A 17,008-nucleotide genomic window follows, 5' to 3' on the forward strand; every position below is an offset into this window, starting at 1 on the left:
CTGTTTCACGTCGATAAAACGCGCAAAAACATGCATCAAACTGCACCATTTGCAACATCAAAATCCAAAAAGTTCTTACTGTGGGAGGGGGGACACCCCCCTCCCATACCACACCCTCCCCTACCCCCTCGCTCGCTCCACTCGCTCGGGTTCAGTCGCGTTCATGATATTCAGTGAACAGAATTAATACAAGAAGTGTATCTAAATTACACCATTTTATAAGCAAATTGTTCAATAATAATCTACATCAAAATAAACTGCTACCACAAACAAGTGGGACTGTTCGACGTCGATAAAACGCGCAAAAACATGCATCAAATTGCACCATTTACAACATCCAAATGCAAAAAGTTCTTACCGTGGGAGGGGGGACACCCCCCTCCCACACCCTCCCCCCCTCGCTCGCTCCGCTCGCTCGGGCTCGGTCGCTTCGCTCCCTCGCAGACTAACCGCCCCCCCTAAGATGAAATCCTGGCTACGCCGTTGATACGTTTTTACATTCTATGGCACCTATCCAGCGTTCTGTGCACTTACTAGTACATGGTACAGCATCTTACTGCCTGATGAATATTCATGCTGAAGCGGGACGGGTGCCCAAACAGTGCGTACCGTGGTGGTATCTTGCTGTGCAACGTGAGTATTAAAGAGTTTCAGTTATAATTGTACTAGTCGCTTGCGTTTTTATCAAAGATTTGAATGAAAGTTCATATGTAGGCACATTTGGCTACAATTTTAGACCCATTTTCTGTCACAAGAATGTCTCAAAACCAGCGTTTCACGTTTGTTCATGCTGCTCATTCCGCGAATTCCGTTTAGTGTTGTACCATAGTCCCATACGTTCAAAATGGAGTTTGTAAACTTGGACGTCGTTGCGTTGCGACTTTTCATTTGGGAAGGCAACAGAGTATGGACTTGCTTGACCGACAAGTATGTTTAATTCCGCGAAAAACTTCTCATTTATAGAAATGACATTTGCTGGGTCAGTTTTTCGCTTCTTTAAGCGAAAAACTGACCCAGCAAATGTCAAATGTCAAATGCCATTACTATAAATGAGAAGTTTTTCGCGGAATCAGGCATACTTGTCGGTCACCTAATCAATGGATGGGCGGGCGGCTTCTCTCCAGCGACCTGACCTGGCCGGCTGTGCATAATAGTAGGAATGTGCACCACACTATGCGCACGGAGCTAGTAATCATTGCCTCTTCCAATTTGGTCACACACAATACAGGCCTAGATCTAATATCATTTGATTTGGCCTTGGTTTGGGAAAGCATTTGGTAGGCCTTTGTACTGTACTATTTTAGTAACAAATTGTACACTTTAACATTCTTTTGTTCGTGTATTTACCTGAATTACCTGTATTTTACCTACGATGACGCCCAGTAAGTTGAAAACTTTTAGAGGGCCATTTAAAGGATTCAATCCTGAGCTGAGCCTGAGGAGATCCATGTCAGTCCGGGAAACCCGCTCATGAGGACCGCTCCCGCGTACGAGGACTGCCCCGCCTCATGAGGACCGCCCCCACGCCTCATGAGGCCCGGGGGGGAACGCCACATGAGGCCCCCTATTCACTTCTTATTCATCTCACATCTGACGTATAAATTGTCGCAACTTTGCACGGTGATTTTTTGTTACACACACATGTCCACTATCCATGATGAAAAGAAGAAAAATCCTATCTGTTTTTTTTTTTTTTTCAAAAATCGAGTTTTAATCAACCGATGCAGAGCGCCCATCAAAACACGGGCGCCAGCGTGTTCGCACAATGCAAGACTGCCGCACCTCAGATGTGAGATGAATAGAAGTGAATAGGGGGCCTCATGAGGCGTTCCCCCCCCCCCCCCCCCCCGGGCCTCATGAGGCGTGGGGGCAGTCCTCATGAGGCGGGGCAGTCCTCGTACGCGGGAGCGGTCCTCATGAGCGGGTTTCCCGGACTGATGTGATGTATTCATGGGATTATCACTTTATGCAATCTGGATTAAATTTGTTATGTTTCTGCTTCCAGTGATCATCATGATCATTGTCGCCATTGAGCTTGGACTTGAAGCTATTCACTGATGTTGCCTCGAAAGCATCTGCACAAAGGCTATACTAAGTATTTACTACTCTGACTGAAAAAGTTCAACATTTTACTAGTTTGACACCTTCCTTTATTATACAACTTAAACTTTATGACCGTGTGTAACTTGATCATTGATGACAAAGAGAACAGCTGGATTAAAGTCTTCCATACCATGCAAAATCTTGAACATTTGAATCATATCTGAGACTGAATGTTTACGTTGATACTCTAGGGATGGATCCCCCAAATACTTGAGTCTCTCAGGATATGACAATGATTTAACTTCTGATACCAACTTTGTTGCTCTCCTCAGAACTGATTCAAGCTTTTTTGCATCGCTCTTTGAAAGTTCATTCCATACACAAGAGCAATATTCCAAGAGTGGTGTAACAAGGGCCTTACAACTGTATACAGTAGGACAAACACTTCCTTAGTCAGATGAGTTAAGTTCCTTTTGATCAAAGACCTTTATTCGCCTTTGCAGCTACTTTATGTACATGAAGAGTAAAATTGAGGTTAGGGGAAAAGTACACCTCGTGATCCTTTTCCTCTTTGACTGTCTCAATAACCTCAGCAATATCATTGTTGTCATTTGAATGCATCTGATATTGACACTGAGGATTTCTACGACCATGGTGCATGACATGACATTTCTCGTGATTGAATTTGAGCTGCCATATCCGGGACCAGACCTTAAGTTTGTGGATGGTAACCTGCAGTAACTGTGTATCAACAAGATCACTAATGTAATTGACTGCCAGCATTTGGCATCGTGTGCAAACAGTCTCATATTACAGTCAACATCTTGCATCCTATCACAGCTTGTGGCGGGTATGGGTTTGCTTGTCAAGTCCAGTTCATGTGTCACGTCTGCAATGCTTACTACCATACTCTTGTGCAGTCACTTTGCTCGTTTTTGTCGTTTGATGGCGCTCTCTCTCTCTCGGTTTCCTTTTTTAGTCTCAATAGTCAGTCCCCAGCTAGTGATTTTCCTGTGCTGTTGTACATGTACATAGATGATTCAGGATTGGTGGTTGGTTGGTGTGATTTGGCATCAACCTATCACAGAGTGAGGTTTGGAAACATACTCACTGAGCACAACTCTAATCTAAATTAAAGTATTATCTTAATTATAACTCTAATCTAAATTGCATATTAAAAGATACAAATAATGAAACTTGCAAACAACACAAAATATACACCTAAGATACAATAGACAATGTAATACATACAGTACTCTCCGCGTAATCGGGTATCGCTTAAATGGGTACTCCGTTTAATTGGGTAGTAATGTCAAAATCAGTTCCAATGCACACTAAAATTACCTGATAATCGGGTTCCCTCTCCGCATAAATGAGTAAATAATTTTCTTCTTATAATTTCTATTCACGTTTTATGGCAGATTTAACACTTAAAGATATCATGAATGTCAAATTTTCTACGTCTAATCGCATTCTCTGCTTGATTTGAAAAGAAGACCGATCACTTGGGGAGTGATTAAATATGAAAACACTTGTACCACTACCGACTTGCTACACGTAAACGAACAGTAAACATATAGCTGGCACGCACAACTGCGTATAGACATACAGGAATTGAACACAATTGCGCTCCTCCCTTGCTCTGCAACAACATTCACAATACGAGAAGTTTGCAACGAAAATCAGGCCATTCGCCAGCTCCATAATTTTGCTTTTCCCCAGTCACTTCTCGAAAGTAACCCTACGTTCTACGTGACTAGTTCCCACAAAGAGACGCGTTCATTTCGGAAAATGCCTGCGTGTTAGCGAGGAGTCCGTATAGTCAAATGACAAAGTTTTCTGAAGACATATTTGTCCGTAAAAAGAGTGTAAATTATTGCCCATGACTGAGCAACTGTAAGGAATTTCCTTACAATTACTTACGTGCCGTGCAAACAAGCATGTTAAGCAAAGAGTGTAGGTGTTTGGTGCAGTGTACAATGCATGTACATACACATTGTGTGTGTCATTGTGAATGAGACGTGTTCTTCTGTTAATTGGGTACTCCGCTTAATCGGGTAAGAAACGCTCTGCCCGAGCCTACCCGATTATGCGGAGAGTACTGTACTAATTTTACCTTTTATCATGATACATAATATCCAATTAACAAATAGATCTGAAATATTTAGTCTAAAGAACTATTAATATCCAATATTTACCGGTACATTTAACAAAGTAAATGATATACTTCTGTTGATAATGATTGAATATATTACTTGTACCAAGGTTAAAGGACAAGTCCACCTTCATATACATAAGGATTGAGAGAATGCAGCAATATTAGTAGAACACATCAGTGAAAGTTTGAGGAAAATTGGACAATCCGTTCAAAAGTTACGAATATTTTAAGTATCTGCGCAGTCACTGCTGGAAGAGAAGACTACTACAGTGTATGATGTCACATGCGTACAACTATATAAGGAAAATAAAAAGAGAATTTCACAAAACGTTACTTTTTGAATAAAGTGCAAATTTCTTCGACTTGCTACTGACGTATGTTAAGGGTAATATTATTCCCCCTGCCTTCTGAAAGAGAGAAGTCGAGTGTTCTTTTGTTATGCAAGAAAAATGGAAATATGTTGAATTTTCTTTATTCTTTCTTTATATCGTTGTACTCATGTGACATCACAAGCTATAGTAGTCTTTTCATCCAGCCGTGACTGAGCAAAAACTTTAAAAAATCATAACTTTTTAACGGATTGTTCGATTTTGCTCAAACTCTCACTGATGTGTTCTACTAATATTGCTGCATTCACTCAACCCACATGTCTATGAAGGTGAACTTGTCCTTTAATTACTCCACTCCAAGATAGCTTTGTAACTACGTTCTTTATAACTTGGATATTCTAAGAGAAAATGTTTCTGGTGTACTGCGCTGAGAGCATTTACCATCAAAATGTTTGCCTGATTTGAACAAAGTTTCATTCAATAAACAACTTCCTACTCTTAATCTGTCAAGTATATTCTCATCCCGCCTGCAGTACAGATTATATGAAGGCTTTATGTTTGGCTAAAATCGACCTCTTTGGGAGTTTTCCCATTGTGTCATTCCACTCTTTCATATAGTGGTTGAATATAGTGATATTCATCTCACTTATACGGTCTTCTATTTCCTGTGCCTGTTCGGGTTCCTCTGGTGCCCCCCTATATAGCCCTGTAGGTAGCCCTCAGTGGGGAACAGGTTGCCCATGCTGGGCTTGCGGAATTAAGGTGCGCCGTGCGTGCGGGGCTGCATTATGGATGCGTGTGTTACATGCACCGATGCATGAATGGGTAGCACCGTACAGCATATAGTTGCTGGTTTGAGCCAGGCATTATATGCTGCATGGGTGAATATTAATTTGCTTTATGCAACCCCCCCCCCCCCCCCCCCCCCCCCCCCCCCCCCCGCAATAGATTGGCAGATATGATCAAAACATCTAAGAACATATTTCAGGCCATTTGCCAATGTCAAAACTGAAATAAACAAATTATATTCTCAAATATCTGATTCCATCACCAGACTTTTTTTCTTCTTCTTCTTTTTTTTTTTTTTTTTGGGGGGGGGACAACTATATATAAAAACATGAAACAATCATGTGCACAAGTTTACCAAAATGCCATATTGTTCCAGCATATGTTCACATCTAACAAATCCATTCCGTCAGTTCTTCTGAGAGACAGACCATGATAGGGTCCGAAAGTGGGCGGCCTTCTCTATTCCTTCTTTTGTAGAAAGAACAAATACAGTATTTATCTATGATCACTGCTTCACCAAGTGTGATGCCGACACAACGTTTGTGGAAACACTGGTCGCAGCCATTACATCGGATCATGAGTGTCCCGACATCTGGTTGTTTACAGAAGCAATACAGGACCTCATTGTTGCTCCTTGGGTGAGTTAGGGAGAGGGGGCTATTGCCCTTCCTTACATTTTTTTAATATATGGTAATTTACAACGAACATAGAGTTCCAGTACGGTATCCGATAAAGATACGGGGAGAGTCTCTTTGCGATGAATCCTAGCTTCTTCCAGGGAGGGCACAATTTCTTGGTCTTTCCTTTTAGGATGGCCGTGTGAAGCAAATGAACTTGATCCCCTTCCTGGAACCCATGGCGATGTATTCTGACATCATAGTCTCTTTTTATCCTCTCCTGTATGGCATGGAGCTTAGACCTTGCAGTTTCATTGGCCTGAAGGAGAGTTTGTGCGAGACTAGAAACATACTCATCCTTTGAGCCTGATTTTGCAGAGGACAGAAGAGGGCAGATTAAATCTGCTGGCCAGTTCTGGCAAGTACGTACCTGTGCCTCCACAGAATCCAATCGGCCCTTGGTGAAACTCTGGAAGGAGTTGACACATTCAAGTTGGGTTATTCTAGTTTCTGGTTCATCATCAGAGTGGTAGGGAGAAACTGGAGGTGGAATGGTAATGTCTACATTTCCCACTTCCCTTTCCTAGAAACCATGTGAAACAACCAATTGTTGTTTTTTTTCTTCTGAGGACTATTGCTCAACATTGATTTAAAGGACAGTGACAGTGAGGGAATCGCATATATATGGTCAAGCTGTGTGTTCTTTAATAACTTTTTGAAAGCCATTGAGTCCTGGATAAGATATACCTATGGATACCAATGCTTTATGTCTGTGGTTGATTCTGAATGCAGGCTTCTGAATGCAGCCTCCAGATCTACATCTGTATATTCAGATCCAGATTTGGTTTTGCTTGAAGTAGGCTGGGACATGGCCAGGTGGGGTGGCGTCAAACTTAAACTTGATAGGTTCGTTATTCCAAAACTTATCAAAACCAATTTCAAAGCTGTTGACACTTGTTCCAGGGTTTCCACTAATACACAGAACAAATTTTTTCTTGAAGTGATGCATGATCTAAAAATGTACAACTTTTTACCATGTCCTTATGCATTTTTTTCTTTAAAATCAGACCTAACTAGATCAGGTACTACTTTCTGATCATATTTGAATGGTTAGAGCTGGAATGCTTCGATCATATCGCCCGGTGGTAAGACAAAGTTGGAAGTCCAAGATGAATCAACTTCTGTTCGTAAGACAGAGCTCTTATTTCATGTAACAGTTTTGTGGCTCTCCTTTGAACATTTTATAAAGCTATTTTCCAAATAAGGACTCCATACTGCATGGGCATATTCTAAGTGAGGTCATTGAGGTCCAAAGCCTTATACAATGATAAGTAATCCTTGTGTAAATATCCAATGTTCTTCTTATCAAATTCATCAATCTTTTGGCTTTATTAATTTTACTGATATTAAAATAGATTGCCAATCTAGAAAAAAAAATGTGTGACATATAAAAGGTCTTCCCAGATGGCAGGGAATAATGAATAAAACGTTCATACATCTTAATCAGGGAATTTTTGTGAAGTTTTAAGTCATTTATGTACACAAATAAGTTGTACATTCCGAATAAAATAATAAAATCATTTTCAGTCCCATTATCATGACAAAGTATACATATTTTAATATATTTTGATAAACAAAAACATCATTAAATGCTTTCTGAAAGTAACGTGGTCAATTGATGAAATAATTTGTTCATTATGTCAGCTGAAAATCATGTCTTCAAAACAATTAGGCTTCTGTGGATGAAGATGTATTCAAAATCAAATCCTAATATTCACCTGGAATGCTTTACAGGTAATAATCTTAGATGGTATTTTCTTCTAAATCTTTAATAATGCTGAATGTGCATAACAGCATGTTACATGGCTATATGAAAGGAATCTCCAAGCTAAAGTTACTGGCTGAAAGTGTTGGCCCTAGCAAAACTACCAGGGATAGATAAATGTTAGTATTATGCATTAATTTACTTGCCCTATGCATTAGGAATCATCTGTGACAATTTAATTGTAGCACGCACAGACATATATGCTAGCTAATTATATGAAGATAATATAAACAAAGGAAGATTGAAGATTCTTCATTGTCTGCTAACATACAAAAATTGTCTTCTACTGGCAAAGAAATGAATATGTAAGAAGCATACTGACAATAACATCTTACAAATAAATGATACTAGTCACATGAAATAAATTTGTGATATAAAAATATATCTCTATGATATATAACATATCCATCCACAGTGTACTGATTTAAACCTCATTAAATTTAATGTACATGTAAAATTGCATTTTCCAGAATTCCAAGTTGTCAACTTGCAACTGCCACCTCCCAGTAGTTCTCTGTTTGTACTTTCAAAGCTTTTGTAGAAGTTTGACTTCTGTGACACCTTCTTACACATGAATGACAATACAAAGTGTATTCTATACGACATTACCTTATAACTTGCTTTTTTGCATTCCTCCCAGAGATGTCTCATGTAGTTTTATGACATGAGAGTCTCACACAATATAAATAACTGAAAAGTTTAGTCAAGATGTCTATTTTGGCGATCGATGGGTCCTATCCTGCCACTGCGCTGAACTGGCTTGGCTGTTGAAGTAAAACTGGAATAACTCCCTTGCCTTTTCCCAGCAGCTGTGTCTCTGTTACCACCCACTATCTGCACCATATCGTGCATGTTTCCCTCTTGTCTCTATTCTATGGTGAGCATGTTGTGTTCATCATCTTCCTGATTTACTTGGCTACTCTGGAGAGCAGTGCAGCATTTTCTCGTGAGATTGTGGAGACACACACAGAACACTCAATGATGTCCTGAAAAAAACTTGTCACCTGCTGTGTGGTGGAAAGTAGCACCTGCCATCTTTTAACCATGATCCCAAGTCATGCGTTTTCAACTACACAACGCCCCCTAGAGATCCTTCAATTGTAGATGTGCTTCTGTTGGTCCAACCCTCTCTGTTTGTACCTTCATGGGGAAGGTTCTTAGTGCAAATGCACCATCTCTGATGATAAGATATGGTGTTGGATGATCTTCATCAGGTAGGGAGTGTGGCTCAGGAAAACCAATACTGCCATTGTTTAGACATTCCTTGATTTCTGAGTCATTGAAAATTTGTGCATTTGACATGGACCCAATGCCGCCACCACCACATTCAGTCAAGATGCACATTTGTATTGGGCATCACCCAGTGCCATGAGAACTATGGAAAAGAATCCTTTGTAGTTGTGGTATAATGGCTCAGACAGCTGATTGCTACAAGTTTACCACCTAGAGCTCCACATGTATGAGGTGTATGTGTCATCCTCTGTGATATTTTTGTGCCATCAAACCCACTCTTATGCCACTGTCCTGCTCTTCAGTTCAATTCAGTTCAAATAATTTTATTTCCATATAAAGTAATAGAAGGTAATATACATAACGCTTACATGAGTAAAGAATTTCAAATCACACAAATTTCAGTAATGCATTATACATAATGCAATCAGAGTAATTTTGTCTTTTTTCAATGAATAATATTGATATGATAATGATAATAACAACAATAATAATAATGATAATAATAATAATATTATTATTATTATAATACAGGGTATTTAATGCAGTTTAATTCCACATGACTAATGTGCTCAAGGCACAGTAGGAAAAGTGAATTATGGCATACAAAAATCATTACACAGTGACACTTGTACATGGAAGTAAATGAAGCAATTATAATGAACTAAGTAAGCAATTAGAATTATATTATTTAACTGTCTTCACATTTAGGCCCCACTCTTCTCAAAATCTCATAAAAAATCTCTGGTTCCAAGCTTAAAAAAAAAAAAGATCGAGGAAGTCTCCTCCATTCTTAATTCTCTCATCAACCAGTCATAATGTCTGAATGAAAATCTTCTTTCTACAGATAGCCAGGCTCATACACATTATCTCTTTGGTCTCCTTCTGCTCATTTCCTTATAATTGTAATGATGATAATTGTCAATTTATATTGTGCAGTTTCTTCAGGAATTTGCTCAACTTTGCCTAACATAAAATCAAAATGAGGGAGAGACAAGCTGATTATTATTTAAATAGATGAATAACATGAATTGAAAATAACCTCTTTACATCTTATGAATGGTGGCTTGATTAGGCTATATTTGCATGTTGTTTTATTATATTATAACTTAATCTTTACCAAACATCATAAGCAATGTTTGTAAAGAAGGTGTATTGATAAGTACACAGTAGATGTAGTTTGGTTTCATTGGCCTGTAAAGATTGTTTCACAGTACCTTGTTCGCTGTGTGTGTATGTTGAAACTGCAGGGCCAGCTAAGGGAGTGACTGAGTGTTGGTCCAGTGTGAAATCCTGAAAAACTGAGATGAACACAGTCTGGCATAGATTGCCAGCACAACTGATCTTCAGCAAAGGATTCTTCTTGTTCCCGGCTAGCCATCTGAACCATTATAGACTTTTGCAGTGGTCATCTCATCAGGGAAAAGACCATTTCAGGTGAGGTTTAAATTGTCTGTGACAGCTAATTCAGAAAACAGTCTGCAGTCAGGGTGGGATTGTGATCTCAATGTGCAGCAAATTTGATTCAGCTTATCTACCAGGTACTGTGTTGGAAGAAGGGGAAAGGACCTTCATCACAATATGATTGACTTCATTTTAAAAACCCAGTAGTATGGTGATAAAATGGAGTGGGAGGACTGGCCTGGTTCTCATTACTGTAAAAGTGGCTATTTTCGCACAACTAATTTTTCGCGCTTAGCCGGGTAAGAAGATTTTCGCGTGTTGTTAATTCCGCGGAATCAAGACATCATGCACAGGGACATATGGCAAGCAAAAATATTCGCGTGCTTTTATTTTTGCGCTAGTTTCTGGTGGCGCGAAATGTGCGAAAATTTCAACACCGCAAAAATTTCCACTTTTACAGTATTTGATATATCAATGCACTGTTGTCTTTAGGAACTTTGTAAGGTATACTGCAAAAGCTGTCATTTTTAGAAATGAGGAGCTTACAGACATTTTCACAAGATGTTTTTGTGATTTGACATCGCGGCTATTGTACGTAAGTGCACTAGTGCCTGTCCATTTGCAATATTTTTGTGTGTTGTTAAATTCATGGCACAATAGTGATTCGCGAAATTTGTGAAAATTAAATCCTCGCAAAAATTATAACTTTTACATTTACATTATACATAATATGGACTCGTATCTTCTTTTCTTTCTACTTTTTTTACTAGATGTGACAACAGTCTTCACTGGGAGCAGCTCTTGACCAAAGCTAGAAATCAGATAACAGACCCACAAGGTAAAATGCATGAATTGCCGCATGCAGTGATTACATGTTTTGTTCCTGCCATGTTAGCTCCATGGTTTAACAAGTGTGCAGTTACATATAAACAATTGTTTCTGACTTTTGTTCCATTCCGTACATCAGGGGGCGGAGTAATGGCTGCAGAGGAGGAGACAAGTCAGACGGCAGAGTCACAAGTAAAGCGCCCTCCGTTTGGCAACCGCTTCTTGGAAAATCCTGAAAACGTATTTCAGCATAATGCGTGGTGAGTCTGTAATTGGTGGGAAATGTGTTGTACTTGCACCATATTAGTCACATACTCATGTGTATTTTTATGGAATATCATATGACTGCGTACACATATCCCACCACATGTTTGCCTCGGATGACATGGGTGAATCTGCATCAAATATTCAGGGAAGACATTACATTCATCAATGTTTGGTGGGAGATGTTTTCATATAAAGTTGTTGGTTTTGTTTGGATTAAAGCATTGCTTTTGCTGTTTGCCATACCTTGTTCATGCTCCTCCCTCCCCCCCCCCCCCCCCCCCGAGAGAGAGAGATAGAGAGGAAGAAAGATTTAAATTAAGACTAATGTAACATAAACATATTGTTCAGTCAATATGCAAAAATAGTCAATTTTGTGTTGATACATTAAGTCATCTAGTAAAGAAGAAAAAAAGAATTTTCCTATATTCAGCTCAATATGCAAGTCAGGCCATTGATTCAGAGCACAGAGTGGACTTTAATAGAATTGTAATGTAGGTAATATGCAACTTGTAGAGGATTGATGTATACATATCAGGTTGAATTATACAGTGCGCTGCAGTTATAATAAAAATGGTTATAGCAAAATTCATGTTAAAACGAGGTTACTACAGTGCACTCCCGTTATAACAAAATGCTCGGGACCGGCCGTTTTCTTTCGTTATAACGAAATTTTGCTGCAACCGAACAAATACAATATATAACAAAAACAAGGAAACCACGCATATATCATATTCTGTTTGTTGAATACTCATCATACACTGGAAAGCTATGTGAAATGGGGTGGTAACTTTTTGATTTTGTTTGGATATCAGTCCTACGTTTAAAAGAGAGCATAAAGTTGTTTGTTGTCTTGTAGTCATATAGAAACTGATGGTTTAGGATTCCGTTACAGTTCGCTATTCCAAAGATTCATTTTTCACTAAAGTTTGTTACTCCGAAAGACTCTTTGTTCCGAAGTTTCGCCATTCCCGGGAATCCGAAGGTTTGTTCATTATTTTGAAGCTTCACTCTTCTGACGATTCGTTAGTCCGAAAGTTCATGATTTAGATGTAAATATATTGTTCGTTTTCCGATGGCTCGTTTATCGGAAAATGAAATGAGTTTCGTCATTCCAAAGGTTTGTAAAGGAAAAAAATGAGAAAGGTTCACTGTTCCGAAGGTTTCTTAATCCGACAATGAAATAAGGTTTGTTATTCATCTGAGGGTTTGTAAATAAAAAAAAAATGAGAAAAGTTAGTAATTTCGAAGGTTTGGTTATCTTAAGACAATTATATATGAGGTTTGCAATTCCCAAGTTATGTTAGTGGACACACCTTTTTCACCTGTGGATTAACAAAAAAAAATTTTTAATGTTCCGATTAATGAAAGATCGAAGAATTCCTGTCATTTTCTGACTAACGAACTGTCTTAATAAGAACCATATCTCATTGTCGGTTTGACGAACTTTAGTAATAACGAATAGTTTGAATAACGCCAAAATGATCGTAATAACAAACCCTATTTCATTTCCCAACCAACAGACATTTAGGTGTATAAGAATCTGTGTGTTTTGTAATAAAGTACCTTCGGAACAATAAAAGAACCTTGTGTAATTTCAGATTATTGTATTACATTAATGCAAGTCCCCCTTGGAAACTGTGCTGGACACAAGGAGCGAACACATAAACAGTGATGTGAAGCGTTCGCCCATGCAGAGAGGCTATAAATGCTTGTTCCCCTACGTATGTGTTTTCGGAAGCGATCCGCATTTCGTTATAATGGAGCATATTTCTTTTGTTTTTCTTTGTCAGTGGTGCTCAGAAAAGACTTCGTTATAACGAAAATTTTGCTATAACCATGTTCGTTATAAGCGTATTAAGGTCCCAGAATTATCTATACGCATCTTTACATACTTTCCTGTTCAGCTATAACAAAATTTCAGTGTAATGAAAGAAAACTGTCAGTCCCGAGGACTTTGTTATGATGGGAGTGTACTGTAATTAGAAGTTGGATGTTATGTTTATGTTAAAACCTAGCCTAAAGGTGCAGATGATCTTTTCTTATAATTCCCTTCTGTCATATAATATATCCTTATCCTTCCCAACTCCCTTGATTTTATCTTCTTACCGAACTATATAAAAAATCCTCATTTTATTTTATGTGCTTATCTATTTTTTTTTTTTCAGGGATAATGTAACCTGGGATGCAGAACAGCTTGAAGCTGCCAAGAAGAAGGTGGAAGAGAATTCTGAAAAAGTAGTTGATTCAGAAAAGAGAGGTAACTTGTTTGCAGATTTCATGACACTTGTTCCATATTCACTTGCAAACATTCCGTTTCTTTTTCTTATTTTTTCTTAATTGAAATGCAGAGGAATACTTAAAGCTTCTAGTCTGTTCTGTTCGATACCGCACAACACCCCCCAATGTTGTAAAATGTAATGTAGACTAAATTACTAAATTAATAAATTTGTAAACATTCTGCAGAGAAACTAATGATGCATTGCCAGCATAATTTTAACTACTTAGCTTTGAGCATTTAAAAGAAGAGACAAAAACAAAGCATACTACAATGCCCCACAGATACTAAATAGAATATCCAGATTCCAGATGCAGTTTGGAAAGATTGGCAATACCAGGAAAAAGATCCAGTGTAGAACAGTTTGAACAATTAGTGCTGACTGTAATCCTCTTGTTCATTATAAATATACAGACTTCACTTTGAAAAGACAGACCAAAAAGAGAAGTTCATACTCTTTCTTGTGTGGATATAACATGCTTATTTCTCAAATTTCCTCATATGCCTCTTCCCATCCGTTCATGATTTTTCTGTCAATATTCCTGTCTTCTACTCCTCTCCCAATCCATCTAACAAATGTCTCTCCACGTTGGTCTTTGTCTCACTCTGTCTCTCTGTGTCTCTATTTTGTAGAAGAGTATGAGACAGAGGCAGACAGATACTGGAATGAGTTCTACTCACAACACCAAAACAAGTTCTTCAAGGACAGGCATTGGCTTTTCACAGAATTCCCAGAGTTATCATCAGGGGAGCATCACGAAGGGACTGCACAGGCTGCAGCATGTGGGACTGAAACAAAGAGTGAGGCCTTGTCGCCCTGTGGTGTTAGCAGGACAGACTGTCAGATAGGCAGCCATCCCGGACCACCAAAGGAGAATGTGGCAGATGAGGATGGAATGCCAACCAGTGATGATGCAGACATTCAGGGGAGACAAGCCTCTTCTGTTACATCAGAACTAAGCAGCTTTCCAGGTGAATCTGCAACAAGGCGAATTCTAGAAGTGGGATGTGGTGTGGGCAACACCATATTCCCCATCCTCCAGACGAATGCAGATCCTGGACTCATGGTGTATGGCTGTGACTTTTCGAGTGTGGCAGTCGACATCATCAAGCAGCACGCTGAGTATGACCCGAAACGCTGCCACGCCTTTGTTTGCGATGTTAGTGACATGGGAGCCACATTTCCCTTCCCCAAGGAAAGCTTAGATGTTATAGTCATGATCTTTGTCTTGTCCGCAATCAACCCCGATAAATTCCAATCCACCATCAATACCCTCAGTGGTCTTCTGCGCCCAGGTGGTATGCTGCTCTTCCGTGACTATGGACGCTATGACTTGGCACAGCTCCGCTTCAAGAAGGGTCGCTGCCTAGCGGAGAATTTCTATGTGCGAGGAGATGGCACGCGTGTGTACTTTTTCACCCAGGAAGAGTTGAGGACGTTGTTTACCAAGGCAGGGTTGGTGGAAGAGCAAAACCTAATAGATAAGCGTCTTCAAGTCAACAGAGGACGACAGCTGACCATGTACCGAGTTTGGATTCAGTGCAAATACAGAAAATCATGATTAGCAATAATTTGGGGGTAGAAAATAAACATGCAAAATCTTTTTAGTAATTTAGTGTTTTACTTGTTAAGATGTTAATTTTATGGTAAACAGAGCACAAAATATGGACACCTTGAGCAACTGAACTCTGTGATGTACTCCTACTCTCTCAGCATGTATGTTTGAGTTTTGAATGGTGCTCTCATTAGGAAGCAAATATCCCACTTGTTTGATCTGTATCTTCTGTGTTTGCAGGAAGTATTAACCCATTGAAGACGAGTCCTGAGAATGCTCGGTCAAGTATCTTATGGGAAACGCGGTTTATAGCAACATCAGCCCATCCTCCATGGGTTAATCACCATGAAACAAACCGTTGCCACACAGGCTACTCAGTAGAGACGTGCTCAGTCATTTTCCACAAGACATATTTTCTTCCTGATGTGAGATTAGTGACCTTTGGCAAAATTCATGATGGAGTGAGATATAATCTCCTCTGAAAATTTTTGCATATTATGTCACCATCATCAATCTCAAAGAGGTCGTAAATAAACTACTTATGGAGGATTACAGAGATATGAAAGATAATTCAGTCGGATTCCTAGCAATTTTGTCTGATTTTTTATGACTTACTCAGAGTTTTGAAGCATGAATTATGCCCTGAATCCCTTTCCTGCCATACCCACCTGTCACAAGACAATGGGTCAGTTCATAATTCCTCTCACAGTAAATACCAGTAATATTTCATACCCGATGCTTATTTCAGACTTGGATAAAATTGTTATTATCAGATATTTAACTATTTAATGAAAAACCATGTGTCACCTTTCTTTCTTTGTGTCCATATTGGAGCATATCTATCATAGCTCTCTGTTCTGAATTCAGCATGTGCTTGTAAACTTGATACAGTCTGGCTTCTGTTATCCGGCCATGTCAGGACCGGAGCCCCTCCCCATAAGTGATTGGTCAGATATGGGAGGAACAATGTTTATGTACATATGTACATGTACAAGCCAACCCAGTGGTAGCAAGGTAGATAGCACACACCTCAGCAGTGGTGTAATCATCTATGCTAGCCCACTTAATATCATAGTACGCTTTTTTTATGGAAATTCATAACAGACATTTATTTCTGTTGGTAATATTATTGGTAAATCATGTGAGTATTGGAGAACTTGTAATTGAGTTTGGAATATATATACAGTGGACTCCTGTTATAACAAAGTCCTCAGGACTGGTAGTCTTCTTTTATTATATCAAAATTTCGCTGTGACCGAACAAATAAACAACTAGAAAAGCACTCTGAGAGTGCAGACCTCCACCAAGCAGCTACTTTCCACCAATGATCTTGCTCTTCGATTTAGATCAGTGATTTTCACCCATACGTATGCATGCCGAAAAATAGCCTGATATCCCAATATAAAAGCCTTTGTTACGTCATAAACCCTTAGCTGCATGTCGTGCCTCGCCCTAGCGGAAACTAGAGCATGCACTTTAGTGCACGTATGAAAACCTCTAAAAGGCTCAGCTTGAACTCGCAAGTTCATTTACCCTACCTGCCAAAATATAGAAAATCCTACGTAAAATCCATAAAAATTTCTGGATCACTACCAAAATTTAATCATCTGTTCTTTGTGTCATTCTCAACCTTTCCTGCTAGTTTCATCCAAATCTGTGCTCAACTTTTTGAGTTATTTTGCACAAA

At 39.1% G+C, this 17,008-nt stretch overlaps 1 protein-coding gene across 1 annotated transcript; it reads left to right on the top strand.

Moving 5' to 3' along the window:
• Positions 1 to 618: 618 nt before the first annotated feature.
• Positions 619 to 16,050, top strand: LOC139719647 (tRNA N(3)-cytidine methyltransferase METTL2-like). The gene is made up of 6 exons (XM_071631052.1): positions 619 to 633; positions 10,242 to 10,428; positions 11,166 to 11,233; positions 11,363 to 11,483; positions 13,656 to 13,747; positions 14,399 to 16,050. Exons 2-6 carry the CDS (start codon positions 10,298 to 10,300, stop codon positions 15,325 to 15,327), a joined length of 1,341 nt encoding a protein of 446 aa, XP_071487153.1. The 5' UTR covers positions 619 to 633; positions 10,242 to 10,297; the 3' UTR covers positions 15,328 to 16,050.
• The last annotated feature ends 958 nt before the right edge of the window (positions 16,051 to 17,008 follow it).

The sequence above is a fragment of the Diadema antillarum genome, unplaced genomic scaffold, assembly GCF_040938485.1.
Source record: "Diadema antillarum isolate AM-2024a unplaced genomic scaffold, OU_Dant_1.0 scf00000112, whole genome shotgun sequence".
Classification (NCBI taxonomy): domain Eukaryota; kingdom Metazoa; phylum Echinodermata; class Echinoidea; order Diadematoida; family Diadematidae; genus Diadema; species Diadema antillarum.